General features: G+C 39.9%; 1 protein-coding gene across 27 annotated transcripts in view; it reads left to right on the plus strand.

Annotated features, from left to right (window-relative positions):
• The window catches only part of CACNA1C (calcium voltage-gated channel subunit alpha1 C), a gene marked incomplete at its 5' end in the record, with an annotated part of 525599 nt that overhangs the window by 93305 nt on the left and 412142 nt on the right, over positions 1-20152 (plus strand). For all 27 annotated transcript variants that reach the window (XM_081926667.1, XM_081926694.1, XM_081926693.1 and 24 more), the window contains one exon: positions 18856-19177. In XM_081926667.1, the coding sequence (XP_081782793.1) occupies positions 18856-19177 (322 nt within the window). The remainder of the gene's footprint in view (positions 1-18855; positions 19178-20152) is intronic.

Genomic DNA, 20152 nt, shown 5'->3' on the forward strand with positions numbered 1-20152 from the left:
GAGGCGCAGGTTGCAGCCACAGCAAAGGTGGCATTTTTCCATCTCCGCTGTATTAAGCAGTTGGTCCCTTACCTTTTTCACCCTGAGCTGGCCACGGTGATCCATGCGACGGTCACCTTCAGGCTTAATTATTGTAACTCGCTCTATGCGGGGCTGCCCTTGAAGCTGCCCCAGAAATTCCAGCGGGTGCAGAATGCCACTGTGAGGCTCCTTACAGGGTCCTTGCTGTGGAATCACATTCATCCAGTGCTTTACCAGCTGCACTGGCTCCTGGTGGAGTACAGGGTCAGGTTTAAGGTGCTGGTTTTCACCTTTAAAGCGCTATGCGGCCTAGGGCCCTCGTACCTATGGGACTGCCTTTCCTGGTATGCCCCATGGAGGACCTTAAGGTCCATAAATAACAACATTTTGGAGGTCCCAAGCCTCAAGGAGGTTAGATTGGTCTCAACTAGGGCCAGGGTCTTTTCAGCACTGGCCCCAACTTGGTGGAACACTCTGTTTGGCATATAAATTTTCCCTTGGCTTTTTTGCTGAGCAGAATGGATAGCTGGCTCAGGTGAATATCTGATGTTTCCTCCCTTTATGGTCTTGATTTATGGGCTACTACTAAAATGAGGCTGCATTTTAAGCTGTATTTTAAGCCATATTTTAATTAACTGTTTTTGTTTTTTTCTATTACGTTTTATTGTAATTTATATTTGGTGTTAGCCGCCCTGAGCCCAGCCCTGGCCGGGGAGGGCAGGGTATAAATAAATTTATTATTATTATTATTATTGACAGTGGGCCAGTTATTATCTCTGAGCCTAAACTACTTCACAACTTACTTGTTGTAAGGATAAAATAGATTGGTAGGATTGTCTAGCCCAGCTTCTCTGCAAGAATATCATGTGGAAGTTTGTCGAAAGCATTACTGCAATCTTTAGCTTTTAATTAGAAATGCAAACAACATTGCAGAGAAGCATTACCATGTAACCTCTTAGGATGAAGTAAGGACCTGAACAAAGAAAAGGAAAGAAGCATCTAGCCCTTGACTTGATTATTTTCTTTGTTCTCTGATGTCTCCTTTGCTAATCTATAACAAACAAACTTGAAAGCTTTATCATCAGGTTCACTTGCTAGAGGAAGGAAAGTCTGTCAATTACCCTGGTGTTCCAGCAGATAATGTCATTATTCCTGCACAGGAAAAAGTGCTGCCTTCATTTTAATAAGGCATTTCAAATGGCAAAATAGGGACAGTGATTTACCAGGGGCCAGAAAATGGAATATCCCTGCTGAGTATGGAATTGCGTTTACATGAACTTGCTAAAAGCCAAATAATGGGCCAGGTGAAAAAACTTTAATCAGTTGACAGCCCAAAATACAAACAGCACACTATAATATAAGGAGCAGTGGTTGAGTCCAAAATACCAGATATAACACTTTTAGCTTCCTATTGTTCAACATTTTAAGGATCTGTTCTAGACTCACCCTTGTGTCTATAAATCCTTTGAATTATACTCGGTCCATCAACAAGAGTTTAAGCTGTCCAAGTTTCCTGTAGTTTATAAAAGCTCCTAAGATCTGTGGGAATTCTGAGGTCTAAACATTTGTAAAGAAAACTGTTTGAAGGTGACAAAATATTTTTTGACATGCAGCGCCTCAGCAAAAAAATGTGCACATACAACACACCTGCTGCTGTGACTTTCTTTAAAAGCTATTGCACACACGTCTAGATTCTGCCCTCATCTCTACCAGTTTCAAATACAAATATTTTTTAAAATGAAATCCAGAAGACGACTCTCCCATATTTTGTGGGGGTGAAGATGATGGACATTCCAAAATCAAGAGTTTAATCCAGAAAGCTCTGAGGTGAGTTTTGCATATGTAGAACAGTTTCTGAGCCCCCCATATTTTTCTTTCTGCTCCACCTTACAAATTTTCACCCTACATTTAGGGGGAAGTTTAGAAGTGGCCTATCCTTTTTTTAAACCCCAGTGGTTCAGACTAAGAAAGACTTTTTTTTACCACAGACCAGTTCACATATGTATAGACTATGTTCACAGGGAACCTGAGGCTCACCCCACAGCCACATATAGAACAGTATGTACAGGCTGAGGTATATCTACACACTTCTGTACATGTTTACGTTCTACCCACCCAATCCACTTTTTGTGATGGATGGGTTGTATGTACAGGGTTTATATTTGTACACACGTCTTGACTCAGAGAGTATATTCTCTATATTATAGCACAGTCTGAGATTAGCTCTCATGCCTCACCATATATAGAGACTACATCCTGGGAGGCCTGTTTGAAGAGACCCTCAGAGAGCTCTCTATAAGCCAGGTGGAAGTGTGCTTTAACTGGGTAAATTTGGAACGCATATGGAGCATTTTAATAGGGCATTCTAAAAAGAAAGAAGGAATCTCACAGGCTCATAAAGTAAGGAATTTATGAAGGTATGTATGCAGGAATTAAACTGTTTGTAGGTCATAACTAGTGCCTTGAATTGTGCCCAGGAGCACTTTGGGAGCCTGTGGGGGTACTTCAGAAGAGTGTGGGCTAAGTAGTTTCTTCCAAATTCTTTTGGACGTTTTCAGTGAGGTGGAGAGATTAGCTCAATCAGTGTGGCTAGTTGCTGTACCCAGTTGGCACAGAAGTCGACCCTTTCCCTTCCTACTGTAGGTGTTTTCTACTGAAGCCAACATGCCATTATTAATATGCTTCCAGACAGCTTTCCCTTTGAGAAGAAATAAGATTGACAAATGGGTAAAAAGTACTAGCACGGTCATCTATGGCTATCACTGCTATTTTTGCTTGACGCTTACTCAATTTGTTCCCTATAGCTATAAACACAAGGATGGCAGTTTCTATGCAGATTAAAGGTGTCGGCAACATTGATTCAGCATGCTTGTTGCTCACCAAAGCCCCCTCTTTGAACTTGCTTCTTTGCCTCAAGTGGGTCTGTTGAGGAAGCCCTGGCTTTCCCCCCACTGAGAGAACTCTCTCAGACAAGGTGTTACCTGTGTTTTGAGTTAGGTAGAGCGGGCTAACAGGTTAATTACAGTCTGGAAAGGTCCATATAAAAAGAATAGTGATAACGGAGGGAAGGGTGAGTGAGGGGAAATCCTGGATAGTGATTGGCCACTAATCTGCCTATCAAAGCCAGTGAGGAGGGGGATCTCAGCACCTGCGATGTTGCAGCTTGAGCCGCAGAAAGCTAAATTAGCCGGTAAGTGAGAAGATCATTTGCCTTTACTGCTAGCAGGGTATCAGGACCCTGTTCACTGAATAATTAAAGTATAGATGCTGTGGTAATTCAGGAAAATGCTGTATGTGTGTGTGTGTGTGTGTTTGTGTTTAAACTGAAATGCTGCCTTCCAGAGCCATCGAATCTGAAACAGACAGGGAAGAAATCTCGGGTCTGTTATAGCTTCTTCTTCCCACTGTGACACTGCCTGACTGGTTGCTGGTTTTGTTTGTACGAGCAGATCTTTTTTAGAAAAAGAAATCTATTATGGGAGAGGCAATGAATGCAACATTGGCTAATCATGCTGTGTGTAAGAAATCAGGGATGCAGCAACGTTTTTGGTGATGTTAATCTCTGTGTTTTTCTGCTTCCTAAGCTAAATAATTAAATACTGACAGAAAACATGGCACTGTTGCTTTTTCAGGATTAGAAGAAAATCCATAAAGAAAGTGTATCTTTTATTGTTACTGGGAATTACATGGTCTGTACTGTGTGCTGATTATTTGCTGTTCCGTGTGTTCATTTTTCCATCATTGAAAGACTATTGTGCATGTTTTCAGTTTCTTAATATCTATCATCTGCCCATAATCCATGATAGTGCTGTTGCACAACCCACATTTGTTTCAATGGGATTCACAAAAGAGACCTTCCCTGTGGATTGTGCCCTTATGTAACCCTCCAGTTGTGGTTGCACTATTGCCCACTCCTGAAACCTCCCTAAAGGAGTGAGTTTTTCTGTCTTTGACAGCTTGATACGTTCTGGAGAGAGGATGGACTAGGGAGAAATGGATAAACAATACAAATAAATGCAACATGCACATATATTTATGATAAAATAAAATGACATATTTTATTATTGATCTTCTCAAGTAAGTTCTGCATTTGCTCTAGATATTACAGGTGAGTTTAATTAAGGTTGCAACATTTGAATCCAGGCTTTCTGGACATCAGGAAATGAAACTCTTTGGAGTTGTAGCGGAAAAGTAAATGGGATAACGTTGCTAAGTACATAATCCCCCAACTTGCATTGAATCTTTCCTGAAAAGCAACCCTTCAGAAGCAACAATTGGTGTGTTTTTTTGTTTTTTACACAATTAGCACATTAACATGTAGCCAGTTTTGATGGGTTTTATATACATTTACAGAGGTAGTGGTCTTCCAGTGCCTATTAGCTAAGATCACTTAATGTATCCTCCAAGTCTAAACGCAGTGAATACCAAATACCAGGGAAAGAAAACAGGTGCTGGTGTTTGCTTTCATGCTCTTCTTATAAACTTCCCAGAGGCATCAGGTTGGCTGCCATTGCAAACAAGATCCTGGACTCACTAGGTGGACTAGCAGGGTTCTTTAAATGTTTTTAACTTGGCAGCCAGCCCTGAAGCAAGGACTGCTTCTTTCTTTCCCATCTACCTCTCTCCTCCTTCATGCTTTCTGGTGGAGCCAATCAGAAAAGCATGAGTCAGCCAAGCCATAGAGAAGGGGTCTGGATAGAGAAAGGAAAATATTGCTCAAACCCATCTTCTATGTTCCCCAGCCATTCCTGGATTTTGAGGATTTGAGTCAAATGTTACTCCGAACATAGATTTTCAGTTCCTGTATTGTCCAGGTGAAAATGATATGTGGGTTGAGTGTTAAGTTCCAAACAGTAAATGTTAGTTGGCAGTTCTTTCCTCATGCAAATTTGTGCTGTTGTTGCTGAGTTTGGATTTCCTTGGTAAAGAAATCTGAGGAGAATAGATGAACCACCTTGAAGAAAAATGTATTGGTGGAAAATCTGATATATAAACAAATCATCTAAGGCTATAACAAATATTTTTAAATCATATTCATTAGTTCTATTGATTTCTGAGGCACTCTTGCTGCTTTCCTCAGCTGACAGGATTCTGCCATTCCAAGGGCTCAAATTAGAGGCAGCGTAAGACATTAAATTTGTTAGCAATTGCACAATTATGTGACATTTGATATTATATAGTTAAAAGATTTATATCCTGTTCTTCTGTTGCAATGACAATAATCAAAGTGGCTTAAAACAAATTACAAATATACAGAAGTAATCCTTTAAAGGAACCAACTGCACATTCATTTAGAATTACAAGAGGAACTCTAAACTCTAAATAGATAATTACATAATAACATTTGCCAACAACGTATCAGACAATGTTGTTTAGTATAGACTGTATGTTACTTGTCAAAGCAGGCAACTAATTTTACTGTGTTTCTAATTAATTTTCATTTTCATCAGAGTCCTCTGAGATAGAAAGTATACGTTTGTTAGGCCCTGATGATCTTTGAGGTAATCTTGCTACTTTCATCCAGTGGATTCAGTTATTCTTTCTTCAAGAGTTTTCTCTTCACAGAATTCTCATCTTTTCATATATATAACAATGTGAAATGTAGTCAGCTAGACTCCGTTGTAATTTGTGTAGATGCTGAGAGTTCCTAGTCCTTCCAGAGAAATAGATTTCCCAAGATTCCTTTGTTAGAGTAGTTAACTTAGATGAATAATTTAAATTTATAATGCATATGACTTCCCCTCATTTTCTGTCAGAAATGTCTGTCGTCATTCTTAAAGAGTGTCTATACTATAATACTCTGCTTTAGGCTGCAGTTCGTTTTGGTACAAACCAACTGATGTCACAAAATCTTCAGATTTTAGGAAGAGTTGATATTGTAGGCCCAATATTCATTTTGCAGGCCATGAGTGAGCTCTGTCCCCCCCATCCCCCGCTCTAGTTGATTGATTAGCGAAAAAAGCACAAATGAAATTGTAAATTGGGTAGCTCTCAGAAGCTGATTGTTTCTACTGAGGTAAGGTTAAAAGACAATAATCAAGGGAAAATGTGGCAGACATGTTTTGGTTTTATATTTTTAAGATATATAACAAAGGTTTACAGAGGAGTATGTTAGTTTTTGTCACCAAAACCAACAAAGTGTCTTCTGACATCTTGAAGACTAACAAAATTTATTGTGGCATCAGCTTTATTGGACCCCTTCATCAAGTGTCTGAATGGCGTGGGATTTTCAGTTCATACGCCATGCATCTGATGAAGTGGGCTGTGGTCCATGAAAGCTTGTAACAAAAGGTTGCAGTTCAATGCATACTTACCTGAGCGTAAGCTTCATTGATCACAATGGGATTTTGTTCTAAGTAACAGGAATAGGATTGTGGTGTTACATTTTTCAGAAAAAGTTCTGTAACTTGGTTATGTATTCTACAGTACTACAGCTGTTTTATATTCTCTCTCTTTAAAAGTTAACTGGATGCAAATTGCCGAGGCACTAGAGAACATTTATGTTGAAAATAATGAAATAAAGTCAGGAAATATAAAAATTACAGTCCTCATGGTAGCATTAGTTTGCAATGGTTGAATGTAGTTTTTTAACTGCTGTGATACTGGATTTAATATAATTAATGTAGCTTATGCTACATTAATTATTTGTAAAAAAAAAGCTATTGTAAAGATTTTATAGCCAGTGTATGCAGGATTTTGGATGACTTGGCTGTAAAACGTATACTATAGTAAGGAGTTTCTGCTGTGTGGCTTAATTCTATTGTAAGAAGCAGCTGAACTTTTACATTTTCTGACATTTAGTTTTAACTGTTAAAGCTCTGCCGGTATGTTATATTAAAAATATATATTGCAAGTTCTACAGTGTTACCGAAACAAAAATAAATCTTTTTCCCAGAGAGACTACCATTTAACATCTGGATTCATGATACAGTTAAGCTGAAGGCCAGCTCTTGAGTTTAAGCCAACTGGAATCTCAGAACTATAATTCTGCACTGGCCACCAGGCTGCAAAAACACAGTAACTTTCTATACTCTTTAAGAATTTTTATTAGCTGTAACACTGAGCCTTTGACTCAGCCTATCAATTTACCTGAAGAAAATAGCTTAAATCAATGTACTTTATAGAGTCATAGGATTGTACAGTTAGAAGGGACCTTGTGAGTCATCTAGTCCAACCACCTGCAATGCAGGAATCTCAACGAAAGCATCTGTGACAGATGGCCTTCTTCATTGTTAAAAAACCTCCAATGAAGGAGAGTCTGCCATCTTGAGTCTGCTGCACTGTCAAACAGCTTTTACTGTCGGAAAGTTCACCCTGATGTTTCGTTGGAATGCCCATTCGTGTAATTTGAAACCATTGGTTTGCTCCTAGCTAATGCTATTCTAGGCTGCGTCAACAGAAGTATAGTGTCCTGATCAAGGGAAGTAATAGCACCACATTATTCCACTTTGGTCAGACCACATCTGGAATACTGTGTCTAGTTCTGGGCGCTACAATTTAAGAATGATATTGACAAGCTGTAACATGTGTAGAGGAGGGCGACCAAAATGACCAAGGGTCTGGAAAGCAAACCTAGTGAGAAATGGTTGATGCAATTGGATATGTTTAGCCTGGAAAAGAGGAGACCGAAATGAGATATGATAGCCATCTTCAAATAGCTTCTGGAGCAGGAGAAAACAAGCTTGCTCCATCCTCCATGTCACATGGGCTGGGGGAGGGGAAAATCTGGTCATCTAATCTGCTAGGTACTCCCATCTCCCCTGCGTCAAGTTCTTTGGGCCACATTCACATTACTTCCATTCTAGATAAATCTGTCTAATGAATCCAATTTGAATAATTAAATCAAATAATTAAATTAAACGACGTTTCTGTGTGCTCTGGCTTCCGTCACGGTGTTCTGTTGCACCAGAAGTGGTTTAGTCATGCTGCCCACATGACCCAGAAAAGCTGTCTGCAGACAAACACCAGCTCCCTCAGCTTGAAAGCGAAGATGAACACTTCATCCCATAGTCAAATTTGACTGCACTTAACTGTCCAGGGGTCCTTTACCTTACTTTCTTACCTAATTAAATCAAGTAATTTAACTGTTTTTATTAAGTTATGGCCAGCATCCCTCGACCTTGGGTGCGTTCTTTCCCACATATATAGGTGAAGGAGGTTGAATGATATTTATTTCTAGCTGCATCCCCTCCTGATGCTTTTGATTCTTGCTCTGAACCATGTGTGGTAAATCTTTGGTTCTCCAGATGTTTCTGAACTACAGCTCCCACCACCTTTTGTCATTGGCCATGCTTGCTGGGTCCAACCAGAGTTGTAACTCAGCAACATCTGGAGAACCAAAAGTTCCTGACACCTACTAGTGAGTCAATTCTCACAGGTTTTGGTTTGGTTTTGTTTTTTTGCAGGGGAGGGTGCAACAAAGGGCTGCAGTGGGGAGAAACCCATAGTCAATCTCAGTGCACACATGGTATTCCTCATATTACCCTTCTGATAATGCTCAGTTATAATGTATAAAGTTATAATGTTATATAGATAATGTCCATATTACCCTTTTGATAATGTCCATTAATTTGTCAACAAATAAAACTGTTGGGTTGTATCCAACCAAATTCTACCCAGAGTAAACCTACTGAAATTAATGTACATATGTTAGTTATGTTCATTAATTTCAATGGGTTTACTTTGATTATGACTAACGTTGGATACCACCCGTTATTTATAACTGAAAAATGTTATGCAGATATAAACATATGCCATTGATGTTTGAAAGAATGAACTGTTCTTGGCTTTTATTTGGAACCTGGGAGACAGACCAAACAATCACAAATGTTGTTTAAAATGAATTTAAGCAAATAGGACACATGCCTTTTGTCTACCCAAAGACAAAAGTTCATTTTAAAATGTAGTCAGTGTTACATTTTGTTGTGGGGGACCTCTGCTTTTACATTTCAACATGTGTGTTGTGTTTCCATGCATATGGGTCCAGACCCTTGCATGGCTAAGGAGCAAAGAACCTCAGATGACGCCATAATGCAATTAAGAAGTAGGCCATTCTGCTTTGGAATATTTTGCTATGGTCAAACAACTTTAAATAATAGAATCATGGAATCATAGCAGCCAGTTGACAATATTTGGGTCACTGGGTTGCCGCTTGCGGGTTACATAGGGACAGAGGTGCCCCAGTCAGGATACAGAAGTGAAACCCTCAGAGACTGATGGAACCTGATGTGTTACTGAAGCTCTGGGGGATTTTCCAGTGGAAAAAGCTCATGATCCTGTTGAAGCCCTCATCTCGCTATGGAATGGTGAGATGAAACAGGTGGTTGACATTATTGCTGCTGAGCATCTTCTCTGGCATTTTGGAGCCCGAGCAGCTCCTTGGTACTCTGACAAGTACAAGTTTCACTAAGAAGCTGACCAAACACTGGTAAGAACACATAATCATGCCTACTATGTGGTAGTGTGTGGTGTGAAGAAGGCTCATTTTGCAGCTTTCATTGTGTCCTCTAATAGCTGACCAACGGAGTTATTTTGGATGGTTTGGAGGTTACTGACTCTGAGTGTGTGTGGTGCTGGTGGGGACCTCTGGAGCACTCAAAGGCCTGCTCTCCTGCTCTGATCAACTGACTATGCACTCTGTGGATAAAGTTGCTCAGCTTCAAAGTGCTCTTGACTCTGCACTTGTTGCAGTTGCATATTCTCACCTTTGGAGGAAGGTTGTATAGAGAGCTGTGGTGGCGCAGGAGCAGACATTTTTGGAGGACACAAATGATTTAGATCCATTCCAATCTGGCTGTGGAACTGAGTTGGCTTTGGTCACTCTGATGGATGAACTTTGCAGAGATTGGGACAGAGGGAATGCAACCTTTCTTCTGTTCTTGATCTCCAGTTGGCCTTTGATACCATCAACAATAGTATCCTCCTGGACTGCTCCAGGGAATGGAAATTGGAGGAACTGTGGTTCCAAATCCTACCTTCAGCACCAAGTCCAGAGAGTAGCATTGGGAGAGTGCCTTGTAGCCCACTGGTGGCTACGTAATGGGGTGCCATAGGGGATTATTTTATCTCCATTGCTAATTAATACCTACATGAAGCCATTGGGAGCGGTCATTAGGACTTTCAGAGCAAAGTATGCTGATGACATTCATCTCTATTTCTCTACAACATCTGAATCAGGAGAGGCTGTGTAGCCCCTAGGCCATTACTTGGACACGGTAGTGAAATGTATGAGGAAAAACAATCTGAGCTTGAATCCCAGCAAGATAGAAGCACTGTGGGTCTGAGAAGTTGGTCAGTGGCCTACCTTGGATGGAGCTGCATTCTCCTGAAAAAGCAGGTTCACAGTTTGGGGGTGTTTCTTGAACCAGCTCTGTCAAGGGAGGATCAGGTAGCCTCACTGGCTAGAAGTATTTTTACTGACTGCAACTGGTTCAGCAGCTATGACCATCCCTGAAAAGCCTTGCCACGGTATTTCATGTGCTGGTTACTCCAAGACTGGATTACTACAATGCACTTTGTGTAGGGCTTCCCTCATTCTTGATCTGGAAGCTACAGTTAGTGCAAATGCTGCAACATGATTGCTGACAAGAGTGGCGCCTTGCCAGCACATACCACTTGTGTTCAGGGATCTGCACTGGTTGCAGATCTGCTACTGGGCCAAGTTCAAGGTATTACTATTTGTATAGAAAGCTGTTAACAACCTGGGACCAGTTTACCTATAAGATTGCCTTACCCCACATGTGCCCATGGTGGAATTGGCACTACTACAGGTAGTAGTTTCCACATTTGTAAGAACGACATTTAGTGTGGCAGCAACCATTGGAACTCCCTACCTATTGATATTAAGCAGGTGCCTGTAATCTTTCTGGCACCTGCTAAGAACATTTTGATGTAGACAAGCCTACCTAGATGCTTAGATAGTTGAGATAATTTTAATCTGTTTTAGTATTTTGACTTTTGTATGTTTTAAAGTATGGAGGCAATTTTAAAATGGATTTTTTATTGTTTTATCCTTTTGTAAACTGCTTTGAGGGTGTTTTTTTTTACAACTAAGAGGTGTATAAATTTTGATAAATAAATAAACAAACAAATAAAATTTGGCGCTTCAATACAGGCAATACTGGTTTTGCATGGGGGTTCCGTTCTGGATCCCTGCCCATTCTGGACCCCCTGCCCTGCTCCTTGTCATGATGTCTTTATGACATTTGGGGACTACTTTTGGGACCAGCGCCTTGCACATGTGTGCAATTGCATGTCCTTTGGATGAGCTAAATTGGTCATTGCATGTATTTGACTCACATTCCAGTCTCGTTTGACAGGCTGCATTAAGGATGCTTTACAAATCTGTATTTGGAATCTTTGTTTAGGATTTTGATGATACCGTTAAATCTTGAAATTAACTTTCATGCCTTGAAAATGAAAGGACCCCAATTTGGATAGATAAAAATCTCAAACACTTGGCCATTCAAATAGCCATTATCAACAGTTCTCTTGGGTTTCTAGCACTACCTGTAGTTCTCTACAACCTTTGGAAATAACTCTGCTTTTGGAATTGGCTAGCTTTCTTCCAGCTTTCGTTGAGTGCTATTGTTTCTAATTGAAGCAGTTTCTATAAACTGCCTGGAGATCAAGTCATTTGTTACTGCCTATAGTTATTTAGTATGGTTAATGTCTGCAGACTTGGAGTCTCATAAAAGAGACAGGTCCTTATCAGTAATCAATATCTGCAATATTTGCTCATATAAATCTGCCATTAGAGAGTGATCATTTGAAATTAATTCAAGCCAGAGGACTCCATTATGGTGCATGTTATTATAGTAGAAACAAATAAGCCCAATGGAAGTGGCATTCTTAAGTTTCAAGCATGCAATGATTGGAGCCTTTTTCCGCTCTCATTTGCATGTATTTTCCTTATTCAAGCCACAGCAAGGGGATGTCCATATCCCCACATAATAAAGAGGAGCTTTGCAGCCTGGGGATAATACTGTATGGAAAGGATCTCCACCTCCCAAATTGCTAGACAAATGTACCGCACTCAAACTTTGGACAAAGGTAGGAGAAGCAAAAACAGGGAGGTTTCATTTCAGGATGACTAGTCAGGAGGCACTTATAATGGACCTTTCTGTGCCATAGGCAATAGAGATACATTAAAAATGGTGCAGCAGTAGTTAATAGGGACATAGATTCCAGTGACGTTATAGCACTATCAGTATGTGACCATGGTGGATGTGCTGCAACATCGCTAGAGAAAAAGAGACTTGAGAATCATTGTTGACAGAAACTAAATTTAGTGGATTGTGCAGGGAAATAGTGCTATTCCCCCATGTTGGAAGTACTTGCCAGGGCAATTTTGTCTAGATAGACAGTGATACGTTTGCAATCCCCTTGGAAAGCGCAGTGTCTAGAAAATAAAAGGCCCCGGTTCAATGCAACTAATAAGTAGTAATAAGGGAGAGACAAATTTTCAAAATTGCAGAACACTTTAAAAAAATGTAGAATGCTGTAGCTGTTTATTTATATGACAACCAAGTCCTGGCCCAGCATGTTAGGGACACAGTAATTATGGCTGCACAGGTTTCTTAATTTTGCAGAATCCTTGTAGCTGCACTCCCAAACCAGAAAATGATCTAATTGTCTTTACAGATGATCTGGTTAGTTTTATAGTGCAGCAAATGAGTTGTCCAAACATCTTCCTCCTCCTCCTCCTCCTCCTCCTCCTCCGCTTCTGCTCACCCTTCACTAACAGGTCCCAGGGTGGGTTTCAACAAATTAAAATTCAGAATTAAAAACAGTTCAACTTGAACTTATGAGGAAGGTGGAACTGCCATGATGGGCCCCTCTGTTGTTCTTAACACCTGGGAGGGTTTGAAGGGAAGGAAGGAAATTTTTTGAGGCCTAAGTCGCTGGCAGCCAATGCAGTTGTTTTAGAACAGCAGTTATATGAGTTTTAAATGCAAGCCCAGCCAGTAATTTGTGAGCACCTGTGAAAAGTGCTTCACCAAAGGGATTTCTTTACAATGGATTTAGTCTGAGCTATCTGAGTACACCTAGATCACACTCCTCTACTCCCAATTAGATACTGTGCTCTTTGATTTACTTCTAGTTTTGGATGAACAATATGAAAGCAACAGTCATCTAAGAAGAACTAGACACTCTGTTCATTTTCCTTCAATACATATTAATCTCCTCTCAAGTTGTTTTCCTGGATTTGGTCTCTTTCCCGTTGTATATTGACTCACAGGGCTGCAATTAATCTCTCTGCATAAAATGACTTCACTGTGTTTGGGTAGTAATCCTTTTGAAAATCAGGGCACAATCTGTGCAAACCTGCAAGTTCATTTTTCTATGAGGGATGACCCAGCTCCTCTGCCTCCTATATGGGAACTTCCTTCTACTGTATCCTGCCTTTTCAAAATACACAACACCTTTTCTGAGGTGAAAGGAGCTGCAGTCTCTCAAGGACAGCCAGTGCTCAGACAAATGGAATAAATTTCTTATGTGCTGTGAAGGAATAATTTCAGCTGTTTCATATCTACACAGCTATAGGGCAATCTAGCTTCTTAATATAATTATTGCCAATATACCACAACAGGGGCCACAGGCTGGTCACAGATAAAGAAAACATCTCTAATAGAATTTTCAGGACATGTGACAGAGGAATTCTAAAGTAGGGCTGTTGGCGAGTTGTTTTCTCAGCTAGTGGCTGATTGGTATAACTAGGTAGGCCTTGTAATTTGAAAATTGTTCTTTTCAAGTACATGCTCTATTCCCTGCTGTGAAAAGTGTTTGCTAACACAGCTGAGGTGATGCTGTACGACCTCTAGAATATCCTTCCATTTTCTCTAGTCTTGTAAAGTCAGTGTGAACTTTATGTGGCCTTTTTATTGATTACAAAGTCTAACTAGGGCTAGCACTGGACCTACCGGTATGTGTTTATCTTTGTTTGAATGTGAAATTTTAATTGACCATGATGCACACACACAAAATTTCAATTAAAAAAAAACAGATGCACAAGAAACACGAGGTTTTTTTTAATTAAAAACAACAGAAATACCAGGTACACACAAGAAACATACATATACCCTTCACAATACTAATTTCCACTCCCACTCACATTATTCTTCCCTTCTCGTGCATAAGGTTCAGACACACAAAAGTTTTTTTGGGGGGGATCAAAGTTGTTGCTGGACATATGGCAACCCTGCGTGAAGGTGAGGGGAAACACCTGGACAGCGAAGTTTGCTGTAAATGCTCCTTCCTTCATGATTTGGGATTGTGATTATCAAATAATTTTGTTGTTTGTAGCCAATGGCCATTACAATACAATGTGAACGCATATTGCGCAGCTGCAAAACAGAAAAAACATTGCATACACCAGAACAAAAACAAGTCTGCTGTTAATTTTGGGGCCTAATACAAGCTGCTCACATTGGTGTGTAAAGCCCTAAACTCTCTGCGGATCTTAACCCTGGGCAGGTCTGTAGGGATGGAGATGGTACTTGCTGGGACTGAAATGAGTTGGCTTTAACAAGTCATGCAAGGGAATTCAGAGGAGCCCTTTCTTGCTATGCTACCTAACTTCAAACATGCATTTTATGTGTAACTTGCAGAATCCAAACATCCCTGTTGTGAGAGATTGGCAGGGTGCCTTCTTCATACATCTTGCATTAAATTTGTTTGTGAGGAGGCATTGCTTTGCCTGATGAAAAACCCAATTATTCACACACACCCATTCTTACCTCTGTAATTAAGATGTTGTTTTCTAAAGCACTTTGAAATCTAATTACAAACTACATTCTGTAAATTAATAAATGGATGTAAATGTATGATCTACAAATCGTATTTGCACAATGATAAGGATTTCTTTCCAACCATTTGATAAATCACCAGTTTTGATTTGCTTAATCTGAAGAATCATATAAGCTTAGCAAGTTGTAGTTTTGTGTTGGATTTTTAAATAATTTCATGTAATTGGGTCTTTGTTAACTGAATAATCATACACGTTTTCAGTGATGTATTAGTCATAGCTATGCATGTTTGTGGTGCTTGGCTTCTGACCTTGAACAACACATGTCTAAAACTACCCATAGCATCTGTGGGTTGAGGGGTAGGTTTGTTCGTTTTTGTTGGGTGGTTTACCTTAATCCTCTTTGCAGAGGAGCATTCAATTTTGCTATGGCATTGATGCCTGCTTTGCATTATATAAAAACATATACAGTAAATTTCAACTGATTTGAGAAACATTCCAATAATTGGCTGCAAATTGGGTAGCAGTTAAACACAGAAAACTCCCAATGAAAGCAATAGAACGTGTATGCATGTAATGTTACACAGGGTTTTGCCCATCAGAGATAGTTTTTGTTTTTGTTTTTAAGTAAGACAGGCTTAAAATTATTCTAGCCTGAAACAAGTGTGAGAAGAGCCAGGTGTGCCTTCCTCAGAAGGTACATTCCACAAGTTCAATGCCATGGCTGAAACGTACACTTCCGATACTTACTATTAAAACAAAAATTTATATCACTATTTACTTAACAAGAACAAAATAATATTATAGAACATTGGTTAACACTATATTGAATCTAAAAAATAGACATTATTCCAAGTTATTTACAAAGTTATTGTTTATCTTCCAATTGTTTCTGGACAGTATCAATGCCATTTTCATTAGCCGTGTCACATTCTATAATTTCTTTATGCTTTTAATTTCTTCTTTATTTTCTTTATTCCATTTTTGTTTGAACATCTGGCATTTTCCATATTTATATGGAATTAATTTATATTTTTCCTAGTTTTAATATGTGTATTACCAGTTCAGCATCTCCAGTTACTAGTCCCATTATATAACTTATTAAAAAGGCCAAGTGTTCAAATGGAAATGATATCCATAGTTTCTTTTAGTAATTCTATACAGTTATATGATATAACCATCAAAATAATTGTTGGCCATGGTTATAAAATGTTGGTGCTAAGATGCTACTATTTGACCACATGAATGTCATTCCATATTAAAGTATTTCTCCATCAGCAATCTTCTTCCTACCATTGTAAGTCTAAACCATTGCATCCAAATAGCAGTGGTAGCTTTAAATGCATCCAATACGAACTTCCTCTTTGCTGGACTAATGCTATGGTGAACTTTATTACACATAAAAAACTTTGCTCAAAGATTTGCTATGGATAACTACTACTACTACCTTGATGAGCTAGAAAAATAATACAGAGTCTGCCTTTGTCTAGGAATAGGGGCAGCCAATGTGGTACCTTCCAGATGTTGTTGAAATCCAACTCCTATCAGCTCTAGCCAGCATAGTCAGTGGTCAGGGATGATGGGAGCTGTAGTCAGGCAACATCTGGAGTATACCACAATGGCTACCAGTAGTCTAGTTCTGCCTGAATATTTAAAATGGAGTGCATGTGGTTTTTGTTATTCTGTTGGACTTTATTATAGGACATAGTAAAATATCTGAATGCACTGGCTACACTGATATCTTTGGCTCCAAATTAACATGTCACAGCATGGTCTTTCATTTTTAATAGGGTTTCAAATGGAAACATTCTTAATGGATAAAGCTATCCAAGAATGAATGTTTATATTGAGTTAACACCCAGTGCTTGTACTAGGATAACAACCAAATGGACAAAGAATGTAATGGCCAACAGGCTTGGAGGAAAAGAGTCGTGAACAAATGTGGGCATACAGAAGTGAGCAGCAACCAATATTTATTCACTCACTCAGCTGTGGATCATATAGAAGCCTATTTTGGCATATTGATATATAAATTAAATCATCATTATCTTTGTGGCAGCATCTCCTCACACACCTTTCTCCACACTTTTCTACTATTGGGTGGGCCTTCTGTTTGCATCATTGCAGTACAACTAATATGGAAATTCCATAGGTCAAGCACAGCATGGTATAAAAAGACCCCTTTAAATAAGCTCCCAAATTTTTATTCATTTAGCTTGCTTTTAACATATATTTCCTATTGAGCTAGTTTTTATAATCTCCTCCCCCCCGTCTTCCCATTTATTTTGTTTTTAGCTAAATTGTTGGCTTTTGATAGCTGTAATGGTTGTATCGCTGGGGTGTGGGGAGGCAGGATTGAGGAATAAAACCTCTCATCTTCTCACCTCCACTTTTTCACTGAACACGTCAGATCAGATTTTCTCTGCCACTCTATCTTTGTTTATAGTGTTTTTCAAATTGATCAAGTGCTAAAATAGGTTTAGCTTTTGGAGGACCAATATCTATGCTCACCTTTGTGAACTTTCATATTTCCTAAGTAGGTCCAAATGAGCAGGTAGAAAGAACAGTGTCAAGTGGCTGGAGATTGTAACAATTTAAGAGTATGCAAAGTTGATAGGCAGTTTACATGCAAGGGGTGAAGGACGTGGTGTTTAACTGTCAAATGAAAGGCTAAACTGAAGCAAATTTATTTATTTGCATATGTCATTTGCCTTGTAATACAAGTTCTCTTGGCGACAAAGGGCTTTTATTAAGTGTACTAGCAAAATACTACAATGACAATCAGGGTATGTGTGGAAGGCCTACAGAAGGCCCCCAGGGGCCACAGGCCACCCAATGTCAGGAGTGGGTTGGTTTAGCCCCATAGCTGCATAGCCCCAAGTGCAGTGGGCCCCCCCCCATACAAGCGTTTTAAAAGTGTTCACTCAGGGCCATCATTACGACAAGTAACTTGCTCTGGTGTATGAGATTCCCCACATTGCAATGACACAAAACTACCCTGTTCATTGCCAATTTTCATTCATTGATCACAGCCCGTTTTTGTTACCTCTAAACTACTATTCCTATTTTGTTCATTTTTTGCTTTTGGGGGGTGTGGTGATACCTTGTTAATATCTTGCTACTGTAGCTTTTTGCAGCTGTCATTTTTCAGGGTTCAGCTTCCTCCCCTGGATCTCTAGAACTTAAACATTGGAGGGATGGTGCTGGATGCATTTTTGTCTCTAGAGCACATGCACATGAGCACTAAGGCAGAATGCAGTGCATGGTCTGCCATTTCACGCGTTCAGCTGTTCAGTTAGATTTTGAATGGCAATCCCAGTCGCAGTGCCTCCCCATCACCATGGCCTAATACTATGGTGAAGTGTGACAGTACAAACTCAGGAAAATAATGATCTGGATTAAAAATGGCCACAATTTTATGGATTAAAGATGTAGGTGTAATCAGTAGGGCTGGATCCCCAGTCTTTATGTCCCTCCTTCCACCTAATCTCCCATGTGCCTCCTCTCATCTAATTACAAGCAAAACAGTAACAACATGAGCCAAAATAAAAGCCAAAATAAGAAATGAGGAGGAGTAAAAATGGAAGGGAAGCTTAGTTACCAGGCAAAATTGTGCGCTAGTCATCCATATATTTTGCTTCTTGTCACTAAAGAGGGCTAGGAAATCTTGCCAGGTGTTGCAGACCTTTTCAAGGATACCGTGCTTGACATAGTCCACCCCTTTCTTTTTTTCACATAGTTTTAATAAAAAACACTAACCCTGTTGTGACTTATAAATGAGTGGAATACAGGTTATAGCAGAGTAATTGAATGCAGCATATGAAATAATAGAGCCTTCAACAATACATAAGTGCAAAAAGTTCAAGTGGTGATCTCCAATAAACTTATTTCAAGCATGTCACTATTTTCAGCATTGGAGGGCATAAGTTATGTTTCTTGGTCGCACTACTAGGGTGTGACTGGATGTTGGTAACTGGCTATTATATGTGCATACACAAACCATTCTATTATGTTTATCAGATTTTTTGTTGCTGTTGCAAACTCTGTTCTATTCGTATATATTTAATCTTTGCTCTTCTTTCTCCTAGGTTCCAACTATGCGAGTCCCCGTCCAGCTCATGCCAACATGAATGCCAATGCAGCTGCAGGGCTTGCACCTGAGCATATCGCTACTCCAGGTGCAGCCCTTTCCTGGCAGGCTGCTATCGATGCTGCCAGGCAGGCCAAATTGATGGGTGCAGCCGGCAATGCAACAATATCCACCGCCAGCTCCACACAGAGGAAACGGCAGCAGTATGGGAAACAGAAAAAACAGGGTACCACCACAGCTACACGTCCTCCCCGGGCACTGCTGTGTCTAACACTGAAAAATCCCATCCGGAGGGCATGCATCAGTATTGTTGAATGGAAATATCCTTTTTGATGGAGTGATATAAGTCAGTATGCAAATGTGATTTACAAATGTGACCAAGCATGTGCATTAGGTTGAAGGGAGCACTAGGAGGAACTACATGAGCAACAACATATGGTTGGTCTCCATCTAGATCAGTGGGGGTAGATCTTTTATGACCTTGGTCAATCTTCTGGGGGTTGCATGCTGGTGGTGGGTATGACCCAAAGTGACTGTGACCATCTCACCTAAACATTTGTGTATGCATGCACGAACACACACGCACACTAACGGCACACAAGCCCTTCCTCTTCAGCTTATTTCTGCAGATAAGCTAAGTAAGGGATGAATCACCTCCTCCATCCTCATCAAACGACCATTTTGATGAGGAAGGAATGGCCAATTTACACCCCCCACCAGGGGTATGGACAGAGGGGTTTAAACCCCAGTGGTGTGCCCACTTAGTTTTTTGCCAGGGCCCAAATTGGTGGGGTTTTGGTGGAGGGAGATGCATCGGGACCTAGGTCTAGACTCTTAAAGCATAAGGACTCCTACTTGTGGCAACATGAAATTGCTGCAGAATGCAGGAGCATTCATGGGCCATCCTATGCACAAAATGGATGGTTTTTGGCTGCTGTGTAAATTACATTGATGGATACCAATAGAGCCATTGTCTATAATCGTTCAACAATTAAATATTGGTTCTAGACCTGAAAAATAAACCCAATTTCAAATGACCAAGTATTCAAGAACCCAAACCTTTAAAATCCACTTGGATCCCCCCCCTTAATCCAGATTTTCTGATGTAGCCATGGTTTTACCTTGACCTATATTGTTCAGTTGTGCAACTTTTATTTGGCAAAGTCCATGTGGAATAGGCTGATAGTAATAGGAAGGTGCAGGTTGCAGTCTGAAGTACATTCACTTGGGAGCGGGATCCATTACAAGTAGAAGTATTTAAGATTATTACACTAAAACACCATCTTGCAACTGCA

Source organism: Podarcis melisellensis, assembly GCF_964234715.1.
Source record: "Podarcis melisellensis genome assembly, chromosome: 10".
Classification (NCBI taxonomy): domain Eukaryota; kingdom Metazoa; phylum Chordata; class Lepidosauria; order Squamata; family Lacertidae; genus Podarcis; species Podarcis melisellensis.